Source organism: Mytilus californianus, unplaced genomic scaffold, assembly GCF_021869535.1.
Source record: "Mytilus californianus isolate M0D057914Y unplaced genomic scaffold, xbMytCali1.0.p SCAF_14, whole genome shotgun sequence".
In the NCBI taxonomy this organism is placed as follows: domain Eukaryota; kingdom Metazoa; phylum Mollusca; class Bivalvia; order Mytilida; family Mytilidae; genus Mytilus; species Mytilus californianus.
This window is the reverse complement of record NW_026262626.1, coordinates 23,758,253-23,782,325: the sequence shown is the minus strand read 5'-3', so window position 1 is coordinate 23,782,325 and position 24,073 is coordinate 23,758,253. Positions and strand designations below refer to the sequence as shown.

The 24,073-nt window shown below is 32.6% G+C and overlaps 1 protein-coding gene across 1 annotated transcript; it reads left to right on the top strand.

Annotated features, from left to right (window-relative positions):
• The first annotated feature begins 485 nt into the window (after positions 1–485).
• Positions 486–5,300, top strand: LOC127724437 (transcription intermediary factor 1-beta-like). Its single transcript, XM_052231402.1, has 2 exons — positions 486–601; positions 3,424–5,300. The coding sequence occupies exon 2, from the start codon at positions 3,428–3,430 to the stop codon at positions 4,490–4,492; it is 1,065 nt and encodes a 354-aa protein (XP_052087362.1). The 5' UTR covers positions 486–601; positions 3,424–3,427; the 3' UTR covers positions 4,493–5,300.
• The last annotated feature ends 18,773 nt before the right edge of the window (positions 5,301–24,073 follow it).

The following is a 24,073-nucleotide window of genomic DNA, read 5'->3' as shown; positions in this document are numbered from 1 at the left end:
GCCATGGCGTTGTCAGTTTGTTTTCGATCTATGAGTTTGACTGTCCCTCTGGCATCTTTCGTCCATCTTTTAATGACAAAGAGTAAAAAGGCAGAAAATTATTCTACAAACACGAACAACTATTCGACTGAAGCCGACCATGAAATTACAGTAATGTTAGGTTATATTTATACAACAATGAAACGTCTGATCTTGTTCTGAATCTTGTAAATATTTATTTACGAAGTTAGGAATCGACAATAAAAAAAAACATACCTTCACTAAAAAAAAAATTTCCCTGCCTTAAAATGTCTAAACTCAAGGCCCATTCATTCTGTTCACATACTCTGCAATACTGTTTTCTTTGACCGGTTAACATCACAACTATTGAACCGTCGTTCATATACTGGTTATGCATGCTGACCGTTAAACAACAAGAAAGATTTAAATTTAACCGCGTATTCCTACTATGAAATATACGTCAGCGAACTTAAAAATAGATTGACTACACAATATCTTTAATGGAACTGGACATCATTTATCGTTGATTAACGATATGCATATTTTAGGAGTAGAATAATTGTTACATTGGTACAGCGTAATATTATTCTTTAATATACAGGTATGTTGATTGAAAGGAAATCTTTTGCAAAAGTTATGTACATAAAAACGTATGTATTTACTGTGACTGTGTACTTGATTTTATATAGGACATTGTACACAATTCTATGTTATCAGTGTACACAGACCTGCATCTGATATCTCATGTCTCGTTTTGAATAGGAAAAAAATAGATGCTATTATTAACTTAACGGTCTAAATAAGTTTTTGGGTGTCTTTTGACAGTTGGTGCAATGTGTGTGTTGTGTAAAGATAATGTGCGTAACGAGCCTGTAAACGAGTTTTTTGAAAATCTCTACGGAAAATAACTAAATGCAAATTTACACAAAATGAAAACAAGTGACGATCACAATTTAAGTGAAGCGCGGTTCCAAGCACAACAAGTCACTTGCTGTCTATTCGTGTACTAATATTTTATAATGGAAAAAAAACACACAGCATTCAATTCTTATATTCACACACATGTTAATACATTTTGAGTATATATAAAAGTTCAACTTTAAACACAAAAATTCAGCACAAAATGTCGAGTGAGATAAACGCAGTATCACATGCCACGTGAAATCAATTATAAAGGGGGTCTCATTGAGGGGGGGGGGGGGTCATTTGATCCCGGATCCCGCTTATTGTTGCAATAATAGCGCTTGTTGTAATTTCACGTGTCCCGGCCGACTTCGCTTCCCGTTTTCACGCAAAATATTTTGACTTTCTTTGTCACGCTTGGAGCCGAAATGAGACCCACTATTAGCACGAGGTCCAACAATCAGAAAAAGGCCAATACTTTTAAGTAACCTGATTGGTCTTCTTTATACTTACAAAGATCAACTTCAACTGTTTGTCCTGATCTACAATTTTTTCTAGTTTATAGATTTTTCTTATGAACTGTAAAACATGACAGGCTCATTGAGCAAAAGATCACTTCTGTATGTATACACAGTTCGTTTTTTCAATGATAATGATAATCCCATGATAATCTGTTTATCACTATTTTACCTATGACGACGTTGTCAATTTCATGTCAATTTCATTAGCAACGCCACGTGCCCCTTAGTTTCTAGCGTTAATTTTCATATCACTCGACTCCACTAAGACAGGAAATTATCAGTCAGCAAGATCAAAGGAAAATTTCGTAAAATATCGATAAAACCACTTACTTTAGTGTTTATATTTTAACCTCTCAAATTATTTATTTCAGTGATTTTTAAAAGAGTCTTATTTTCAATTTTTCAATGCCGAATTCACGTAAAGAGGTAATTCTGAAATCTCTTGATTTTTTGGTCAAAAAGGAGTGGGTAAAACCTCGTCCCCTTTTTCTCAATCTCCTGTGCCAGAAGCATATAATTTCCCCCAAATTTGTATGACTAGGGAATGGTATTCAAGTGAAAGAGACACGGGATTTCCGTCAAATGGTCAATGATCACCAACAAATTTTCGATCTAAATGCTCTTTAACTTCGTAGTTAATTTGGCCTTTCGACTGTTGGGATTCGAGCATCGCTGATGAGTCTATTGTAGACGAAACGCACATGTGGTGTGCCAAATTTAAAGCCTGGTACCTTTGATGAGTTTTTTGTCAACCACTGAGTCAATGCCACTTCCATGTGGTCGTTTCGTTTCCATGTTATCATCAGCACAGTAGTCAGGTTTTTTGTGTTGACATGAAATATCATTGATATGTTTATTTTCTATAAATTTGGAAATATTTGAAAACCATTTGAAATCTTAGTTGATTTTGAAAAATTTATTTCTGTATCAGATATATATGAGACATGTGTATGTTACTACATTTGTACATGAACAAATAACGTAATATATTTAAAATTTAAGCATAAAAGCTATTATATTAAAAATGGCATGCTACTCGGTTGTTTATATCGTAGGAACGTAACGTGAACAACATTAACATTGTTTTGCCTCTCTCTTTCAACCTTTACTATGATACTGAAATAAATATTATGTAACATGAACTTGTTTATCGTTGTGTTTTCTCGGCTAACATACTCACAAATTGAATAACAAAGTCAGAAGAATTTTATGTCAATTTGAGAATGAATAAAAACGCTGTTCCTAAGCTCTCATCGTGTATTTTAATTTGAAATCCGCGGAGGGATCAGAATCCTGAGGATCAATTACACGATACCACAACAAGGTTGAAAAACTGGATCCGATTCACACTGAGCATAATCCTCTTCGGAATTGCCCTCAACAAAGAGTACTTGCTCCTCAGGATTCGGACCCCTCCGCAGATTTCAGATCGGAATACCCGGTGTGTATCTGTTTGGGTTTTCCATGTACATGTAATAAAACAGAGGCAAAAGATACCAAAAGGGCATTCAAACTCAGAAGTAGAAAATAAACTGACAACACCATGGCTAAACAAGGAAAAGTCCAACAGACAACAGACAAACAGTAGTAAGGGACATTCAAACTCATAAGTCGAAAATAAACTGACAACACCATGGCTAAAAAAGGAAAAGACCAACAGACAACAGACAAACAGTAGTTTGGGACATTCAAACTCATAAGTCGAAAATAAACTGACAACACCATGGCTAAAAAAGTAAAAGATCAACAGACAACAGACAAACAATAGTAAACAAAACACAACATAGAACACTAAAAACCGAACACCACGAACCCTACCAATAACTGGGGGTGATCTCAGGTGCTCCGGAAGGGTAAGCTGATCCTACTCCATATGTGGCACCCGTAAGTAGTAAGTTTGTTAGCCATATCGTTTCTTTTTCATTATATTAGTATTTCACGATGTGCATAAATATCATTTTGTATAATATTTGCAATATTCAATATATATTTGTTTTAGGGAAATGGCGACTAATTGGACTATATGTGGCACATGTGATTTTCGCCATATAACTAAACCGTCAGTATTTTGGTGTTCCGAATGTGATGAAGGCTTATGTCAGGAGTGTACTGAACATCACATTATCTCCAAGGCAACTAGGGGGCATAATACAATTTCTATCGATGAATACAAGAAACTACCATCGACAATTCTAGAAATAACACAAACATGCAAACACCACAATGAAAAGTTTCAAATATACTGTAATAAACATGATTGTCCATGCTGTAAAAAGTGCATTGTGGTGATCCACAACGAGTGCAAAGAACTTATTGATATTGAAGATATCATAAAGGATGTAAAATCTTCAAATGCGTTCGTGGATATCGAACACACATTGGCAGAAATGTCTGAAAATATTAAAAGAATTCGAAAAGACCGTGAACAAAATATGACCGAAATTAAGGAAACAAGAGAAAAAGTCGAGTCTGAAATCAAAATGACAAAATTAAAGATTGTAAGCTATCTTGACAAACTACAAGAAGATATTTTGGAAGAACTTGGCGAAACAGAGATATCGGAGAGCAAACGAATACAGAAATTGTTAACATCAGTACAACAAATGGAAAAGAACGTCACTGAATACCAACATAACATAGCGAACATAAAACAACATGCATCAGACCTTCAGGCATTCTTGGTCCTCAAACGAATAGAACATGACGTAGAAGAAAAGGATAAATTCATTCAAACATTAATGAAGAACAAGCACTTGAATCATGCTACTCTGTCTTGGAAGATAAGCTCTGACCTTCAGAATTTTCAAACCAGTTTAGCAACATTCGGCAATATTGTTGTCGAGTCCAAATCTAGTGGAATAACTATTGCAAGGAGAAAAGACAAACAAGCTCAGATCATGGTTATGGCAACATCGCCTATATCTTTAGACAAAATAGAACTTAAATTAAAGGCAACTGTTTTTACGAGAGGCAATCCCATAACTGGATGTTCTCTGTTTTTAGATGGTAAAATGATTTTTTCGAGTTATGAAGATAAGAAGGTTTATGTTTTCAGAAATTACAAATGAAAACCGTTCAAGATTACATTCGAATTTCAAAAATTTGAGGTAGAACAGATCGACGGAAGTTTATTTGGTATCACCACTGGCTATGAAGGTGGTAGAATCATACTTAGGGACCTATTAGAGAGGAATACTAAGAAAATCATAGACATTGATGTATCAAATGATGGAATAGCTGTGAGTGGTGATTGGCTGTATTTTAGTGCAAGGAAGAACGGATTGATGCGTGGAAATATAATTGATGGATCGATTTGGAAAGTAGTTAGGGAGCCAATGTCTGGATGTGCCTATAAAACTGTATTTGGCAAGAATCTTTACTTCACAAACAAATCGAGGAACACCGTGACGTGCAGCAATCTGGAGGGACACCTCAAGTGGATATTTAAAGATGAAAGTATTTTGTCTTTTTCGCTGGGTATCTCAGTGGATGAATATGACAACATTTATGTAGTCGGAAACGAAAGTTCAAATGTTGTTGTTATCTCTCCAGATGGAAAACAAAGCAAAGTTATATTATCTTCTGCAGATGGACTTGATTGCCCTCAAGTTTTACATTAAAACCGAGAAAATAACCAGCTGCTAGTTACAAACCAAAGTGAACATGCGTTTGTCTTCGATGTACCATTCAAGTGAACTATCATACTTCACATGCGTTTCGTATCTTAGTGAAATTGTTTTTGTGCGATAATTTATCTGTTGCCTTCTGTGCTTTTATCAATTTTGAATTTCTAATTCAATGATTATAAAACTTTGTCAATTTTAATACATTTTGATTTGATTTGGTTTTAATTGTATTAATTGTTTTACACATTTCCATGAATAGTTTAATTTTTTTGCCAGTGTGAAATTGATTGCTGTATAGTATACACAACATGAATTATAAACATTATTGGTCCAAGTTATATGAATAAGACATTATTAACAAAATAAAAAAATCAAAAATCAAAACCAATGAACTACTGTAGATACTGCGAGCAAACCTCACACAATAATAATTTTGCCCTTGTAATGTCCATGACATCAAAGGGAAACCCAAGAAAGTTATAATCAGACCAAAAACCAAATCGAAGGTGCAGAATGGCATTATATGGTACAGATTCTGAGAGTGTCGTTACATTGTGATTAGGTGTTCAGGATGAGAAGCGAATTGAAATGTGTACTAAAAAGCGCGGAGTCCATTTCATTCAAAAGTATACCCCAAAAACATTCAAATGGAGAAATGAATTATGAGTTTCTGCGATACGTCATAAGAGTAAGTTCTTTGTATATGTTTTTAGTTTTACCAAATTCAAAAAAGCGGTTCCGGAGCAGTTGTGGATATTGAAAAGTGGGACAGACGGACGAACGAATGAATGGTTATATCGGATTTTCTAAATAGCATGAATTATTTACCTAGATCTATTTAGCGGCTAAGCTATGTATAAGTTCAGCAGTCAAAATATACGTAACCCTACGTAAAGCAAACTCCCCGGCAGTTTGAGTTCAGATCTGCATTCAATTCTACACTAATTGGAGTAAAGGAAAATAGTTCCGGAACGGAAACGATCACTGTATTGAGTTTTATATGTAAGAAGTATTTTCGGTTGGCACAAAGCAAATAACCGCTGTGTATCGGATTTTACTGTGCATTTCATCTGTATATCTGCAGTGACAATACTACATGTTAGAAAAAATGGATTTTCAGGCAGTGTGTATCTGGAATAACAAAATCTAACAAAAAAAAAATAACTTTTAAGTATACTTGTATATACATTTTCTCTACCTATCCTATTTTCTTTTTGGTCTAAAAGTGACTTCCCTAAAGTTTTCATCTACACTTTTCGTATTGGTCACAAAATTTCATATATTCACATAAGCTCAATATAAAAAAGTAAACCTACCTACCTACCATACTTTTTCAGGAATTCGATACCGACGGGGTTAATCTAATGATGATGCTGATGATAGATAGCTAATAAAACGCATAATTAGGACGAGAACAAGACATGTCACACTAAGCGGACAAATTATTCTGACTCTGTACCGACAATTCTTTGCTCGTACTCCATAATGTCGCGGAGACCAAAGAGTCGTCGGTTTGATCGGGTCAAAGATCAAAACTACAATCGTTCAAACTCAAGGCAAACACATAGAAGTGGTCAGAGGAGTAAAAAGTAAAACACATACAACATTTTGGAGCAATAAAACCTAAAAGGCATAAATTCACGTATTAATAGATTGAATCATTGTTGGGAATTAGGAACCCCTTAGAACTTATGAGAACAAAATTGCTGAAATATAGTTCACAAATAGCTTTATAGTAAGATAAAACACAGTATGATATCATACATTATATAGTACACAATGTAGTTAGTAATGTTAGACATTCTTGTTTTAAAACTATTATTTCACTATTTTTATACGGAAGTTCACATAAAGCAATATGTAGCTATACCAATATACACATTCTGTTACAGATGGTTATTTTTTATTTGGCATTAATAGGGCTTAGTTTATTTCGGAAGTAAATCAGTTTACTTCCTAATTAAAGAGCCATATCGATTACAAACAAGAAAACAAAATAATATATTTAATGCATTACACATTATTTTATTATTCATCTAGAGATAACAGAAGTGAGAGAAGAGCCATGTGGATGAAATAAACTTGTCTTTGTAAAATGTTAGACATCCTGTGTGCCAATTTAATAAAAAAAACATGTTTCATATTTACAGAGCATAGTACAATATTAGCCATTTTTAGAAACATTAGCAAGTTCAATAGTCCACAAAGCTTTGACCTTAATTTCTATGCAAGAATTACACTTTTTCTATAAGTATAGAACCACTAATTCAGGCCCGGTCGGAAAGAACATACAAGAAAGTAGTACATGTTTTAAACAAAATAGTTCCTTCGCGTAGCTGTATCTCTGTCAATAGGTGAAATATTGGGGTAGTTTTGGTATCAAATGAAAGCTTGGGGACTTGGAATCACTGTAGAATCCTTGTTGAAAGTTCCTTTTGAATAATAAAGAAGTATATAAAATTTTAATAGGAGGTCATATTTGCCCTGTTGTTCAGATCAGAAGAACCGAGTCAGGATAAGGTATAGTTTTGACATGAAATAACTGCCACTTTATTTGAACTTAAGACAAAGTAGCCATTAATGTTTGAAATTGCAGAATTTAACATGGGGCTATGCATTAGTGGTTTTATACCTATACTGAAAATAAAAGTTATATAATTATGTAGGATAATTCACGAAGACCTTCTGTTGCACAAAAGTATCACAATAACGAAAATAAACTTTGGTCGATTATAATGAATCTAAATAAATATTGTTATTTAATTCGCTGTTAGGACAACATAATCAAAGACGAATTCACTGATCTTTAAAACACAATCTTATTCATAGTCATTGTTCTGTTTGTCAATAAATAATGATTTAAGTCATGCATCCAGCTTGAGAAATAAACGTTTGGCTCTATTATTTCAAAATTTGAATATAAGACATTAATGTGCATTTTAAATGTGAAAAATACAAATACACAACGAATTCAACTATATTCATTAATATCGCACTTCCAATACAAAAGACGTCTAAAGGGGAACAACCTAAAATGAATGTCTTTCACATTAAGTAAAAATACTTCTCGTATTTTATAAACGCATATTTGTTGTTGAGATCGATCATTATATATATATTAACAGAAGTTAGTAGAATTTTCGAAATATCTCCTGTGCTTTCCCTTAAAATGAATCAATTAAACTAATTAATTTTCGACTGCATACGCTCGTAATGTTTGATATTACTTTCATCAAATGTAGGATAAATAAAAAGACTAAACACGCGATGAAATTATTTTTGTAAACTCTATCGTTGCCTCATTTTCCTCAATTAATTGATTAAAACAACAATACCGTATAAAGTATGTTCGTTGTAGCTGAAAACAAGCCAAACACTTTAGCCCGCTGATATCGAAATCGTGCATTCGTACACTTCAATACCTTCGCTTTATTTCTAAGTATATTTCGTATTACTTCATTGATTATTTTTTGAAATGTCCAAAGTAAGTTTGTACACATACTTAGGATTCTGTAAATAAGTTCCATATTGTTGTTGTTTTAACTGTGAATATTCGAAGCCATATTACTGCCCTTCCTACCCCCAAAATCAAATATCATCAGATCCTATTCATGCCATTTACACCTTTTACACTTGCAGTATTCAATTCGGAATCGTTGAAAGTAATCAAAGCGTTTTAACTGAAGTTATAATGTAAATATAAAACAATGAACTGAAACGGTGTTTTGATTTATGACACTATGCCTTTAACAAAAACGTACATAAAAGAATAGTGCTTGGAATCAAAGCATGTATTATTTCTGATATAACATGTATAATGTACATTCCAAATATTTTGCGATTCGATACGTCTGCCATGCTAAATATAAAAATAAAACTATGTTATATATATGCATAATTTATTTTTCGTTCATAATTTGTAAAAATTAAGCCGTTAGTGTTGTCGTTTGAATTGTTTTACATTTGTCATTTAGGGACCTTGTTAATTTCTGTATCATGTTGTCTCTTGTGGAGAGTTGTCTCATTTGCAATCCAATCATACCACATCTTATTTTTTTATAATGAAAGATGCATATTTGATTTCCATCGGCAATGCAAATATGGTCATTTAAAAATCCAATAGTAGGTGGTTTGTCAAAAAAATTGAGAATGGAAACGGGAAATGTGTCAAATAGACTACAACCCGACCAATGAGCAAAAAACAGCCCAAGGCCACCAATGGGTCTTCAACACAGCGAGAAAATCCAGCACCCGGAGGCGGGCTCCAGCTGGCTCCTAAACAAAAATGTGTACTATTTTAGGGAAAATTGACGTCACACTAAACTCCAAAACATATAAATGAACCAAAATTAACAAAATATACAAGACTAACAAAGGACAGAGGCTCCCGACTTTAAACAGGCGCATAAACGCGGCGGGGTTAATCATGTTTTGTGAGATCTCAAACCTCTTCCTATACATCTACCCAATGTAGAATAAACAAACACACAGAAATACGTACAATAAAACTCAGTTTAAAGGAAGTCCGAGTCCGATGTCGGAATAGGTAACAGAAAAAAATAAGCGAAATGACAATGATACATAAATTAACAAAGGACTACTAGCATTTACTGACATGCCAGCTCCAGGCATCAATTTAACTGATTGAAAGTTTATGTCTCTATCATATGTAAATCAAGCAAAATCCTTCCCGTTAGAGGTTTAGTATCATACCATCATTAAACATGTTAAATATGTGAGGGGAAAATAAACCGTGTCATGCCAACAACTGTTTTTAGAATAAATGTGTTTATTTCCAAATCAAAAACCATAGGAGTGAATCAAAATCAAGTCCTAAAAATGCCATCTTTAATGACCTGACTACAGTATCGTTACTATATCCCTCCTGAATAAGTCTATTTAAAAACATTATTGAATCAAACATTGTTTTCTTGTACTTCAAGTCTTCGTCAAATATATTATTATACGCTATGGTGACACAAGTCTGATACACCTATATTATCAGTTTATCGTCTGATATGATTTGTAACAAACCTTTCTAAAATTGTCCGTTTATAAATTTTGAAATTATAATCTAAGGTTTCTGCTTTTAAAACTCTGTTTGTGTATTTAATTGTTAATATATAATTCTGTTCACCGCTTAAAAAGAAACTTTTTTGTATATATATATATATTTGTATAAAAAAAATTAAAGTTAAAAATGCTCTTAAAGTCCTTTAATTCACTACATTTTTCTCCCACCGGTTTCACATCTTTGTGAAAATCATGGATGATAATGTAACTAATGAAGTCAATGGTAACGTAACGTCACGATTATTAGTCCGTAACAATGCATAAAAGGGACGTAACCCTTACATAAGTAGCGTCTTATCTATTTAAGCTTGGTTTGTACTTTTTGATGAACATATTTTCATTTTTTTCGCATTTTTACAGTAAATTGGTCGTCACATTGGTAGAATGGGAAAACATACTATTTCGGTACTTTATTGGTAGCGACTAAATCCAGGTGTTCACTAACGTTAATCATCCTAGTTTCTGGATGTCTGATGTGTTAACGGTGAACTGTAAATCTCTGCCGTGATGTGTTTCCTGTTTGGCACCCATTACATTTAATTGCATAAATTAAATTTCCCGATGCGCATGTAAAAGGGTTTTTAATAGTTAAAGTCTCTCCCGATTTTAATTCATATGTGTATATCTTTATATATAACCAAAAAAAAAGTAACTATGCAAATGCAATTTCAGGTTTAGCGACTTTAACGACGTTAAACGAACGGCTCAACATAGACAACTGATAATATATTTTCAACTGACTAAGCTTTTACAACCTATTCAACATAGCCATCTAACTTATCGTATTGACAGATTGCACAATAGACAATCGACCTTTCTTCAACAAACACAACATCGACAGCCGACGTACCAACCAAAAAACAGTTCCGACATTACACAGGCTAATAACTAAGTAACACGGTAAATACGTTTTTGAGTAATCATCGTCAAAATATTCAAGAATAATATGGCATCTCTGTTCTTTTTTAGTTTTAATTTTCTTAGATGAATATTAATTGATTGTAGTATCATATTGAAAATAGTCTGTTATATTATTTATCATGATTTCTCGATTTCAGAAATAATATTTAAATGAAAACAATAAGCACGAGACAGAGCTGCAAGTTAGATCATGTGTGATGAAATGGTGATTGTGTCATCGAAGCAGTCCTTGTTATATCCTTGTAATTTTTATTTGGTTTTATCAGGTTTCATGTCATTAATCTATCAAGTGGATATACGTTCAGAATAGAATAGTTGATGCTGATATAGAAGATGCTTACATTGTCGTTGCAAAAGACTTCGCTTTCGTTCTCAAGCTTGTTAAATTGTACCAGTACATACGACTTTTATGTTATCTTTTTCCTGCAATGTAATGCTTGACCATTTACTATTCACTTGATACGATTTTTCAAAACATGGTTTGCGATGACTTCATATGAAACCTGTACCATTTCTGTGCTCCCGATCGCAACTTTCCAGATTACCAGCTTTTCACTTACAAAAACAATTATGAAGGATAATCATAATTTGGTACCCCAGTCACCCATTTCGTCTATATAAGATTCATCAGTGGTGAAACAAAATAGTTAGAATGCCCAAAATCAAATACGATATTGAATACATTAAAAGTAAATAAATCCCAAAAGTTGTGCTAAATAAGGCCATGTTTACTTATAATCTCGGATAAAACAAACTTACTGTGATACCACCGAGGTGGTTGTAAAAACTCATTTGATATACCAGGTTTATAATTTGTTGCACCAGACGCACGTTTTTGTCTAAATTACTTCGAATCAAAACAGTTGGAAGTACAAAATCAAATAGAAAGTTGAAGAGCAAAAAAAAAACTATTGAAATCGCACTGCGGTATTTCATGGACAATTACAAAGAAACATTCGAATTGAATGTCACTAAAATTTAGTTGAGATATGTCTTAATTAATTATCGACAATCCATACATCTGATCAAACAGGTAGTATATGGTCAATGGCGTCATAATCAATAGGGTTCATATGTCACTCCTAGACGAAATATTTACCAACATCGCCAAAAAAACATTAAACATTATTTCTTTCTTTGTAGCATGATATTGTTACGGTTTATTGGGTAAGCTATAGGTGTGTACGACTATACCCGGCTACTCAGTAAACACACACCTTTTCTTTAACGTTCGTCATTTACTGTTACCCAAACGGGTATACAAAGACATTTGATTACCATTACTTGTATTGTTGTTGTATGTATATATTGTTAGTGAGGTCTCTGGGAATAATGAGATAGAGTTCTTCTTCATAGCAACAATCTTGTTATAATGACTTCTGTTTGACTTAATTTCCTTCTATGATCTATTTGTAGCATAGAAAACCACATAAAGCTTTTGTCAAAACACTATATCACTGAATTCAAGCTCAAATTGCACTGGTAGTAACATATGCGTTATACAAGGAAAACTCCATATGGATAATCATAGTGACAAATATGACACTTTCTCAATTTTTACCAGTTCTTATTTGTTAATATCTACTCAAATAACAATATTCTTACCATTATGTCTTATTTTTATCAGAAATTTTTCCTAGATATAAATACAGTGGTCCAAACATAAAATATAATTGATAATTTTGTCCCCCCTTTTTTCTACATGTTGAAGAAGGAGAGTGATTTGGTAAAAATCATACTTTTGTGTATAAACATGGATCAACAAGAGCAATTTATGTATCTCCCAGCTAGGCAACTTGCTAAATTGGTTATAGAATGCATTTTAAGAGAGATTTTGGAATTCCTATATAAGTATACAGCAATTTCCTTTGAAATAAATGATACACTATGAAACCCAATAAAACATTAACACTCACCAGATAATTTGACCAAAAGAAATATTTATACTATAAACCAGTCATAATATACATGTTTCATTGGTTTCAGGCTTAGATAATGTAAAAATTTAAACTTCAGGTAAAATGATAACTGTGTGCATGTTAAATGACCAAAAAAGGCTGAAATACCTTATTGTAGCAATTTGAGGGGTGTAATTTGACACCAACATAATTATTACATAAAAAAAAATAATGTAAAATGATTACTAACAACAAATGTGACTAATTTTCATTGTAATGGCTATGATTTCTACAATTGAATTTCACATGCCTTTCAGTAATTGGTATAAAACCACTAATTCATAGCCCCATTGCTTTCTATGTTAAATTATGCAACTTCAAGCATTAATGGCTACTTTGTCTTAAGTTCAAACAAAGTGGCAGTTATTTCATGTTAAACCTATACCTTATCCTGACTTGTGCTGAAAAATTCAACATACCTTTAATAACATATTACAGCGTACTGGTTACCGGAAGTTGGATAGTACAAAAGCAGGTACTTCTGATCTGAACAACAGGGCAAATGTACCCTCCTTTTAAAATTTTTATATACTTTTTTATTATTCAAAAGAAACTTTCAACAAGGGTTCTACAGTGATCCCAAGTCCCTAAGCGTTCATTTGATACCAAAACTACCCAAATATTTCACTTATTGACAAAGATACAGCTATGCGTAAGTACTAATTTGTTTTGAATATGTACTATTTTCGTGTATGTACTTTCCGACATGGCCTAATTAGTGGTTCTATACCTTCACTGTTTGACAAGGAAGGGTCCCAATACTGAACGACGGTTCTCAACTTCTGTTTACTCTTATTTATGTCCCATCTTTATTACCTTTCTTTTTTATTTGTGTAAGGCCATTGTAACAAAGGCCAATACATTCTTAGAGAAAGCTTAGTTTAGTCCAGGTAGTCCACTCGCACTCGCCGCCATTTGCATCACCGACTATATTGACGTCAATGATCTCATCACCTGAGATCAGCATCCAGTCGGCATTACGTAAATTGACCCCATTCACCGTAGTGACACGAAACTTTAGTGTGACGGTTGTATAAAAACCAGTGCATATTGGTTTTCAAGATGACTGCGACCCGCTATCAGGGCGTTCACCTCAGATACCAAGAAAACAAAATTTGAATCTGCAAGTTATATGCATGTTAAGCTAATCCAGAAATATTATTAGTATGATGAGACTGGATACACCATAAAAAACTGTCCTAAAGTATGTAATAACCAATTTATTTGACATTCAAGTACCATGATTTTTTTTATGTAAATATGTTTTATTTCTATGTTATACGATGAAAATCAAATTTAAAATTGTCATTTTCAATATCTTAAAATGGGAATATCAAATATTTTATTATTCTTAAAAAGACCTATACCCGCTTGTCAAAGCACATTTTGCTTGTTTGAAACTGCTGTGGTGCTTTCAAGTAATAGTATGATTCCATGTTACCAATGAATAACGTTTTTTATAGACCATTTTATGATAAGACCTTTTACTTATTACCATATTATTTATACAGAAATATTCCGGCTGACACATCGACGTGATGTCAATGGAACACGTCTATTAAGTATTGTCCTGGTGACACACCGACGTCTCTGAATATGTTAATTTGGTATTGTCAAGATGAATCCCCGACGTGTCTATCTGACGGGTGTAATGTCTGTGCAAAAAGTTAAATAACAACAAGCACCGAACTCCGAGGAAAATTCAAAACGGAAAGTTCCAAATCAAACGGCAAAATCAAAAGCTCAAACACATCAAACGAATGGATAACAACTGTAACATTATTCAAAATTTGTGTTACCTATATTCAGTTACTTATTGCAATGTTATCGGTAACTCATCTAATGTCTGTGTGACGGATGGATGGTCTGTGGAATATGTTCATTTGGTATTGTCCGTGTAATTTTCCAGCGAGTCTTTGTGACGTTTATTTTGTACATTTTGTGGACGAATATTTACTAGCGTTGTTACCATTTTCTTCCTTTAGTAAGTTTACAAGAGTAAGTTAGCACTTAATACTAACACCAGAAATAAATTGAGTTTCGTGATTATTGTAATACCAGGAAAACAATATTTTACAATGTTTTAGACAATATAATGATAATGATAATGATTAGAAATAACTAGGAGAATGTGCAATTGAAACCAATTCAGAGATACCATATAACTCTATAGTGTCAATGTTACAGGCGACAATAAATTCTTGATCAATTACTATAGTAAAGTATAGAAAGTTTTATTTCATTATAGTGATTACAATAAGTCTTCTGAAGAAGTATTATTTTATGGTTACATTTATATCTCATGCCTTTTGTCATAGATATTATTGTTCATGTAATTCCTTCATGCATTCTGTAAAATTGAAAATGATGATTTGATTTCCATCTGCGATCCACATTTGGTCATTCAAATGACCGATAGCTGCTGGTTTGTCAAGTCCATTTCTCGAATTAATCAATGTTTTCGTGTACTTTAATTCTTTGTCAAGCATAAAGACACTTTGATGACAGAAGTCTGAAATCACAACATTACCAATTTGGTCAACAAACATCCCTTGACTTTGAAAATGCCTGGAAACGTAAAATCCATAAATACCATGGAAACATTTTATCAAAGTACATTTATCTGATTTTTTCTCCCAAAGCTCTATACGTTGCAAGCTGGATTTTATGTCAACGCTATATAAGACGCAGAGATGTGATTCAAAAATTTGTATTATACATGGTTGCTGATAAGTACTTTTAGAAAATGACGCTTGGTCAGTGACAATACCATCAGTGTTCATCCATATGACATAGTTTGTATAACCATACTTTACACTCCCGGAAGTGGTTAAAAGATGTATGACTATCAAATCATCTTCGGAAACGCAAAAACAATACGGCGATCTATCAGTTCTTCCTATATTTGCAAATTTTACTAGTCGTCTATCTGTAAGTAGTTTCATTATAAATGTGTTATACTCATTGAGAATCAAGACACATGCATCTTTTAAAACGACAAAATCACTAACACTATGTGCGTACACATTTTCGTCCAAGACATGGTTAATAATTTTACGCAATTGCCGGTCTGCAAGTATCCAAGCATCTTTCTCAAATATAGGAACTATTTTTCTTACAAGCGTTATATCCTGCTTTAGTTGGAAATTAATCGGATAAATATCTATAACTTCATCGGATGAGCTTTCGATTAAATCATCTTCCTCATCGCCTTCAGCATCAAACCATTCAGTCTCGGAATCTTCATGAAAATCTGTTTGTGTTGATTTATTAGAACATGGTGACAATGATATTGCGTCAGCGTCACGTTTTCCACTTGACCTTTGAATTAAATTTCCAATTGAAAACTCCATAGTTGGTGTAAAACTAGGTATTGGTTGATTTGTGATTTTATTACACTTTGAGGAGCATAACTTCATTTCAGACAAAATATTCATAATATGGCTAAGATTACATTAATGAAGCTTATTAACATCCAAATTATCTATTTCACTTTGTAATTTATTAACATTCATTTCTTGTTCGTGTAGTGTTATTTGATAGCTTTCGAATGTATTTTGTAATTCTGACAATAGATGTTCTTCCGTCAAGTCAATTGTTTGCTTCATAATGTCTACACTAGTTGTTATTTCACATTTTAAATGTTCCTCATCATGTACAAGTTTTTTCTTATTCTCCGAAAGCTTACCTCTCAGTGTAGTAAGTTGTTCAGCATATTTTCCATTCAACAACGGAACCTCCACTTCTTTTCGAATATCCTTCTCGACATCTTGCAATTGACTTATGTCGTGTTTTTGATGTAATTGTCCGATGCATTTGAAACACATGAAGTCCTTACAATCTTTGCAATATATCGTGTATTCTTCTGTTTTATGGAATCTGCACCGAAGTGGTTTCGAAAATTTATCAATCTCTTCCTTTTCTTCACGTTCTAACGTATCATCCGCCATTACGGAATGTGTAGTTTAATATGCATACATGTCAATAGATGTACACTAGACTACTGTATGGAAATATGTCATTATTGATTTTAATTGATTTAAATGTTTGAAACGAACTACAATGAACTGTATGTAAGATATAAATAACTCCTATTTTGTAATCAAACTGAAAGTAAATTAATTGACAAACGGGAGATCAGAATGAATATTCAATGATACATAATCAATCATTAACTATTACATTATTAGTTACATAGTCATTTAGTGACCGGGTACGGAATTTACCCTGGTCAGTATCAAACCTACTGACCAGGGTAAATTCCGTACCCGGTCACTAAATGACTATGTAACGAATTTACCCTATCGATTCACATGTTTGAAACGACAAACACCAAATGTTTAAGAAAACAATCGCCAAATAATGCACATATTTGAGACGACAAATGCCAAGTAATGCACATGTTTGAGACGATAAACACCAAATAATGCACATTTTTGAGACGACAAATGCCTAGTGATGCACATGTTTAAGACGACAAAAAACCAATGATGCACATAGTTTGTGACGACAAATGCCAAGTGATGCACATGTTTGAGACGACAAACACCAAATGATGCACATGTAAGAGACGACCGGCTTTATCTTTGTTAAATACTACAAATATAAATGTAAACAAAAAAATAATTCATCAATAACAACAATAACAACAACATGAACAACTGATATCACAGTTAATTTTGCAAACTAATGTTACGAAATATCATAAATGTCATTTTGAAACATTAAAATTGAAGTTTATTGTTCCTATGGTACATCCTGAAAAAGCGGACAAGATTGGTTTATTCTTAACATTTGAGATATTTGTATCGGTTTGCAATGAACTTGAAGGAAAGTCAGCAAAGAGATCAGAAATATTCAAACTCTGCAATTCCGAAACCGCTACTGAACGACAAGGTCCATTCCGACATTCTTCCATAATCGTCACCATTCTAGTACATTCTTTTACTGTTTCTTGTGGCTGCAAAGCAAGTAAACTTTAATTTTGTGGCGGCAATGCTAGAACAGCAGAATTTTTGGGGGCTAGACTTTTCCCCATTTCAATGACCCATTGCAGTTTTCTCTTCAGTGTCAGTTTTCTGATAAACAGTTAGAGACTGAACCGATTTATGTCCTGTCACTGCTATTATTTGAGATGGATTAAACAAACTTTTTGTCAATATTGTTGCTCAAGTCGCACGAATGGAATGGTTTGTGTAAATTTGTGAAAGATTAGCCCCCTCACTCAACTTCGTCATGCATTTTGCCAATGTTTTTTCTCCTAGTCGAGAGTTACAATCTAACACTGTATCGTCATCACTGAACGATTCCTTCGGTCTCTGCCATAAACTAGTGCATAAAGGATGAAGTTTGCTGATGTTCTTTTCATAAGATTTGACGGGACAATAGGGTTATCCAGGGAACTCGGGCATAACACCTGATGTTGATTCTCTATCATTACCTCTACGATTTTTAGTTAGTTCGTGTTCACATTTTGAGACAGATTTAAGTCCAGTCTTTGGATCATTTAAAACTTCAAAAGTGGATTTTTGCATTCCGTGCATATTTTCCTGTGATCTTCTACAAAAAATATAGTCTAATATCAAACTGCACTTTGTTCAAAAAAGCTTCTGGCGCGTCAAGGATCATGATAATAGATTCATAAAGTTTCTTACGATCAGGTTCATTAATAGCTGGATGGTTGACCACACTGCCTTTCCCTATCCGTTTCAACTCGGCAAGCGCGATCTTAAAACACTTATTAGCATCAGAATTTCCGTGTCCTTTATGATATCCATCTTGCGGTTGTTTGGAACACCATGAAGATGTCTGTTTAGAGTCTGTCTGATTTTTTCGAACAATGTTGCTTTGTAGTGTTCACCGTCTTGTTTACGTCCGTTCATGTAAAAATGTCCCAACACTTCATTCAGTTTTACTGCGTCAAATTCCTCAACATTTTTGTCTTGATCAGTTGCTTTCAAATATGCTTTAAGTGTTCGTGCTGCTTTTTTATTACTTTTTATCGTTTCTTTTGCATTAATCAGCATTTTTTTTTCAATCTCGTCTTCTGTTAGGGAAGCGAACCGTTTTGTCGCCATTTTGAGATTTTCTTTTGTAGGCAAAGAACTATAATTGTACCGTTGACAGGGTATTGCTAAAACATTGACCGGGTATAACAAATACATGGTCTTCACGTGGTGCTAATTAGGGACAGGGATTGGTTGATTTATTCATAGGTGGGGTAATATGTGATACAGGTTGTTTTATTTTTAGTTTGCTTTTATATCTCATGTTCACAAATTAGAACTATTTTGATTAATTTAAAGAAGGAAAAAGGAAACTATGTACAATTAATAGGGAAAAGAGAAAAAATACGTAAACAATAGCATAAAGGTGTATTAGAACCAAAACAGTTTATTTGTATCTACAAATTGAAACATTATTGAAAAAGTTGCATATACTTTTGATAGTTTACTTGGATTCAGAGATAATTTATTAAAAATAAAGGTAGGAAATGAAGTAAAACTTTGATAAATGTATGGTAGAAGTAAATAAATATTTTTTTAGGGAACTTGACATCCTCGTTGTACAAATACGCATGTGACGGCAAATACGTACGGTTACTTGACACTAATCACTTTCAATACCATATATCCTCAGAAGGAAAACATAAATCCATGAATGTACCGATTTTAAAGAAAATCTTTGGTATATAAGTTAATGGATAGAATTGTGATTTAAAGTTCAAGCCTTCCATATTATAGTTATGTCTAACATTTAATATAATATATCACAAAATGTACAACATATGCAACTAGGACAACACAAAACCATGGGTAAAAATAAACACAAACGCCATAAACAAGAAAAACATGATTTAAATATCAAGATTTGTATATCTATATACATGATATAGTAATGTTAAATGGTAGAATAAAATTATTGTACAAATAAAATCTTCGATCAGTGTATGTGATTATGACGTTTATTTAAATTCCTGCCCCCGACCCATTTCCCCGCCCAAAATTTACCTCTATTTGGTAACTGACGTCATAAAGGCGCGCATAATTGACGATTTTTTCCGGTGAAGGACATAACTCGAATGTGGTCTTAAGACTAACGGTTGTTGTCCATTCGTTTGATGTGTTTGAACTTTTGGTTTTGCCATTTGACTACGGACTTTCCGTTTTGAATTTTCCTTGGAGTTTGGTATTTTTGTTATTTTACTTTCTATTGAAACATAGTGATGGTCTCTGGAGAAGTACTTATACTTCATTTTTAACTTCTAACATGTTAGAGAGACAAACATTGACTCGCCTTTTAACATTAACGTTTAAAATTAGATGCGTTGTTCACTTTAGTTGATTTTATCCCTCTTTACATTGTTTTAGGTGTGCTTTTTTTTAATTTCAAGCCTAGGTGCAGAGTGCAAAATACAAGTTGAAGATACCAATGGGAAATTAAAACTCATTATATGAAATTAAATATATAAAGCACTATGGTGTGTTCTACCATCAGGTATAGATTTTCATAGCCGTAAATGCTCTTAAACTCTGCAATTTGATTTGGATTGCCAACAATTTTAATTAATGACTCATTGATGAGACTTATGCGGACGAAATGTGAAATTATAGAATTTAAGAAAACAAAAAAAGATGTAAACAATAAGTTCTAAATCGAAATAGAAAGTGAAAGGAATATACATATAAAAGGAAATACAGTTCGCTGCAAAACTTTAAATAGACAATTCAAGATTATGCTACATGAAATCTTCGAAAAGGGATTAAGTTCAACTACTTGTACATAGCATATTATTTTCCTAACTTGATTTACTGAATAGTAAGCAAAAAGTGTTACTCATTGATACTGAAAATATAATATCTAAAATAGAGGGAAACAATACCAATTTGACAATGTAAATTCATAGGTAAAAACCAACCCCAGATAATACCATAGCCAAGAGGAACACGCCGAAAGACGAGAAAGTTCGACAAAACACTACGTAGATAACTAAGTTTCTCCAAAAATAATCGGGGTAAGTGCTCCAAAGGGTAAAAACGGTCCTGTTTCACTAGTGGCAACCGTCGTGTTGTCCCAAGCACGTACAAAATTTGAGATAGGTCACATCTAGTCTAGCAGCATCCTTTCAAGTATTCTTTAAATATCGCATCCAATCTGTTTGTTGAATCCTCATCTTCAATATTTATTTTATTTAAATTCGTTTTAAAAAAAAATATCATTGTTAACCGAAATGTATTGATATTAATTCTTTATTTCTCATAAAAGTATTATTATAAGGATATAGAGAACATATCTAAACATAACTATTAAGTTCAACTATTATAAAGATATAGACGACTTTAACATGTTTAACAACGGTCAGTTTTCTTCTGATAAAAAGATTGCGGGTAGTAGAAGAAACAATTAAAAAAAATCTAGGTATTTGCTTTAAGTTTTAAAAAGACACTCTAATTCATTTTTGAATACAAAAATTAAACTGCCGACATAATCTGATTTTTTCAAAACAAAAGTAATAACAATTACAATAAATGCTGTTCTTTGTGGATTGTCTTTGATTGTGCGTCAATTTTCTAGAAAAATCCGGTGGGTAGTGACATCTGTTTCAATGTCCAGTATGTATGTGAATTCCGTTCATCTTTTTTATGTATAACCTTCATATTCTAATATGGTTTGAGATAGACGATTTCGTGTACATACACATTTAAATCAATGTTGCTTAAGGTTCCAATAACGCACTCATTATGATGGTTGCAATCATTCTGTGAAAATGATATGCTATTTAGAATCATACTTTATGAATGTCTCGAATAGAATGTTTTTCACTAAATATACATATTTTTACATTTGAAAATCTCTCGTGGATTGAACTTTTTACAATGTCAAAATTACGTCCTCATCTATGTTATATGTAGTGTAAAAGAAGTCTTTCCCTTAACAACAAAGCATGAATTTTACGATGATGATCGATAGGCAAGTGAGCTATTCTATTATGTCTTTAAAAATTAAACGTCTCCATATATGTGATTGGTCAAATGATTTTATTTCTATTTTATAAAGTTTTAGTTATGAAACCTCCTTTGATTATTCTGAATCATAAAACGTGTTACTGTTTCCGTCGATGGGTATGGCAAATTTATTTTGCATCTTTGGACTTGGTACCGTCACTTTATTAATAAACCTTGTCTCAACTGCCACATCACAACTCCTTACATACAGTAGTACTCACTCAAGTTAAGAAAATAACCATTTTGAAGACAATAATGTATTCTTGTAGATCGCGGATCATAGTTTTAAGATACAGATTGATTTATGTGTGTATTATGTATTTCAAGATATTAACATCAGAAAGTTTCAGTTTAAAATGAGTTGTCATTTTTTCAAATGATATAAATCGTTCTCTTAAAACTACAATTTATTGATTTTCATAAACAACAATATTATACAAAATAGAACATTTCTCTTTGATTAAAGATGTACAAATGGTAAATAGGTTATGTGAATATAAAGATCAGTGTAACAGGGATTTACTTATGTGATTGCTGTAATAATTAATTTTGCAGCTGTATAATACCCTGTCCGCAAAAATGTTTTTGTCACGTGTCGCTAGATTTAAAATTTAATATTGTAAATTGCGCCAACCAAAACTTTACAGAATTTGTACAGCAGGTACCAAAAATAAGAAACACATTATACATTGAGGGAAGAACTTTGAATATTTCAATACATCAACTTTTAACAATCTTAAAATCTAGAATCGTTATATCTCAACGTTGATGATATTTTATACATTGATCCTCACATATTTGGCAACATCACTAACCTGAAGAAACTGCATTTAAGTGCAACTTGATTGCGAAGTATAGGCACTGTTGTACTTAAATAAAATGGAATCATTGCAAGTTTTTGATTTAGAGCACGATATCATTAACTATATACATGAACATACATTTAATTTTTGCAAATTGCAAATAACAAGCTTGCTTCTCTACCAATCTGTTTTGTCGATTCTCTATATGAAGTTAAGGAATAAAGTTTATCTAACAATCATGGGCTTGTGGTTGTTCTATTTTGCATACACTTAAAGTATCACATTTAAATTATCATATAGAATTAAAGACCGTTTAAATATGTATTGTTTTATTAACATTTCACGGAATATTAACTATATTGTCGGTTCTATAAGTGAGGCGAGAGATACCAAAGGGACATTCAAACTCAAGTCGAAAATAAACTGACAACGCCTTGGCTATTGAAGAAAAAGAACAACAGACAAACAACTGTACACCCAACACAAAATAGAAACTAAATAACGAGCATCACGAACCCAAACAAAACTTTGGTGATCTCAAGTGCTCCAGAAGGATTCTAAACTACATATAGTAAGATTAGATTATTTCTCAACATGCCCTAACCAATCTGTCATCTATCATAACAGAACAGTTCAAAAACATACTGAAGTTAAAAACAACACTCAAATACAGTTGCTTGTTCCATTGTTGAGTATTCTGTAGTAGAGAATTGATAAGAAGTAGTGGATTCGTAAACGATAATCAACGAGCGACTTTAGTCGCAAGTTGATTTTCGTTTCCGAATCCACTACTTCTAATCAATTCTCTAGCTTAACCCATTTCTAGTAAAACGACTGTCTGTTTTACGTTGTGACAATGAATCAACGATATTTCATAAAAATAGTTTAATATTTTGTCTTTTTTATTCTATAATAGCTGGAAATGATTATATCCACACGGTTCGCATCTATAGTTAGACATTTGACAAGTTAACATAAGTTTAAGATAACTTAAATGGGGTGTTAGTTCCCCTTTTTAACACCAGATTTTATTTTTGTATATATATTTCACTTAATGTTTAATCATTACAAATTATTTAAATTGAATAGATTTTGGTATAATTAATATATTAAAAAAGACATATATTAATATACAGAATTTATTTATCTTGTTTTGAAAAGTTAAAAAATTTTAACTACCAAAACTTAGAACCTTCAAAATTTATATATATAATATTTAGCAACATAATTTGGTATATTGAAGACAAAACACCGTTAAGACGT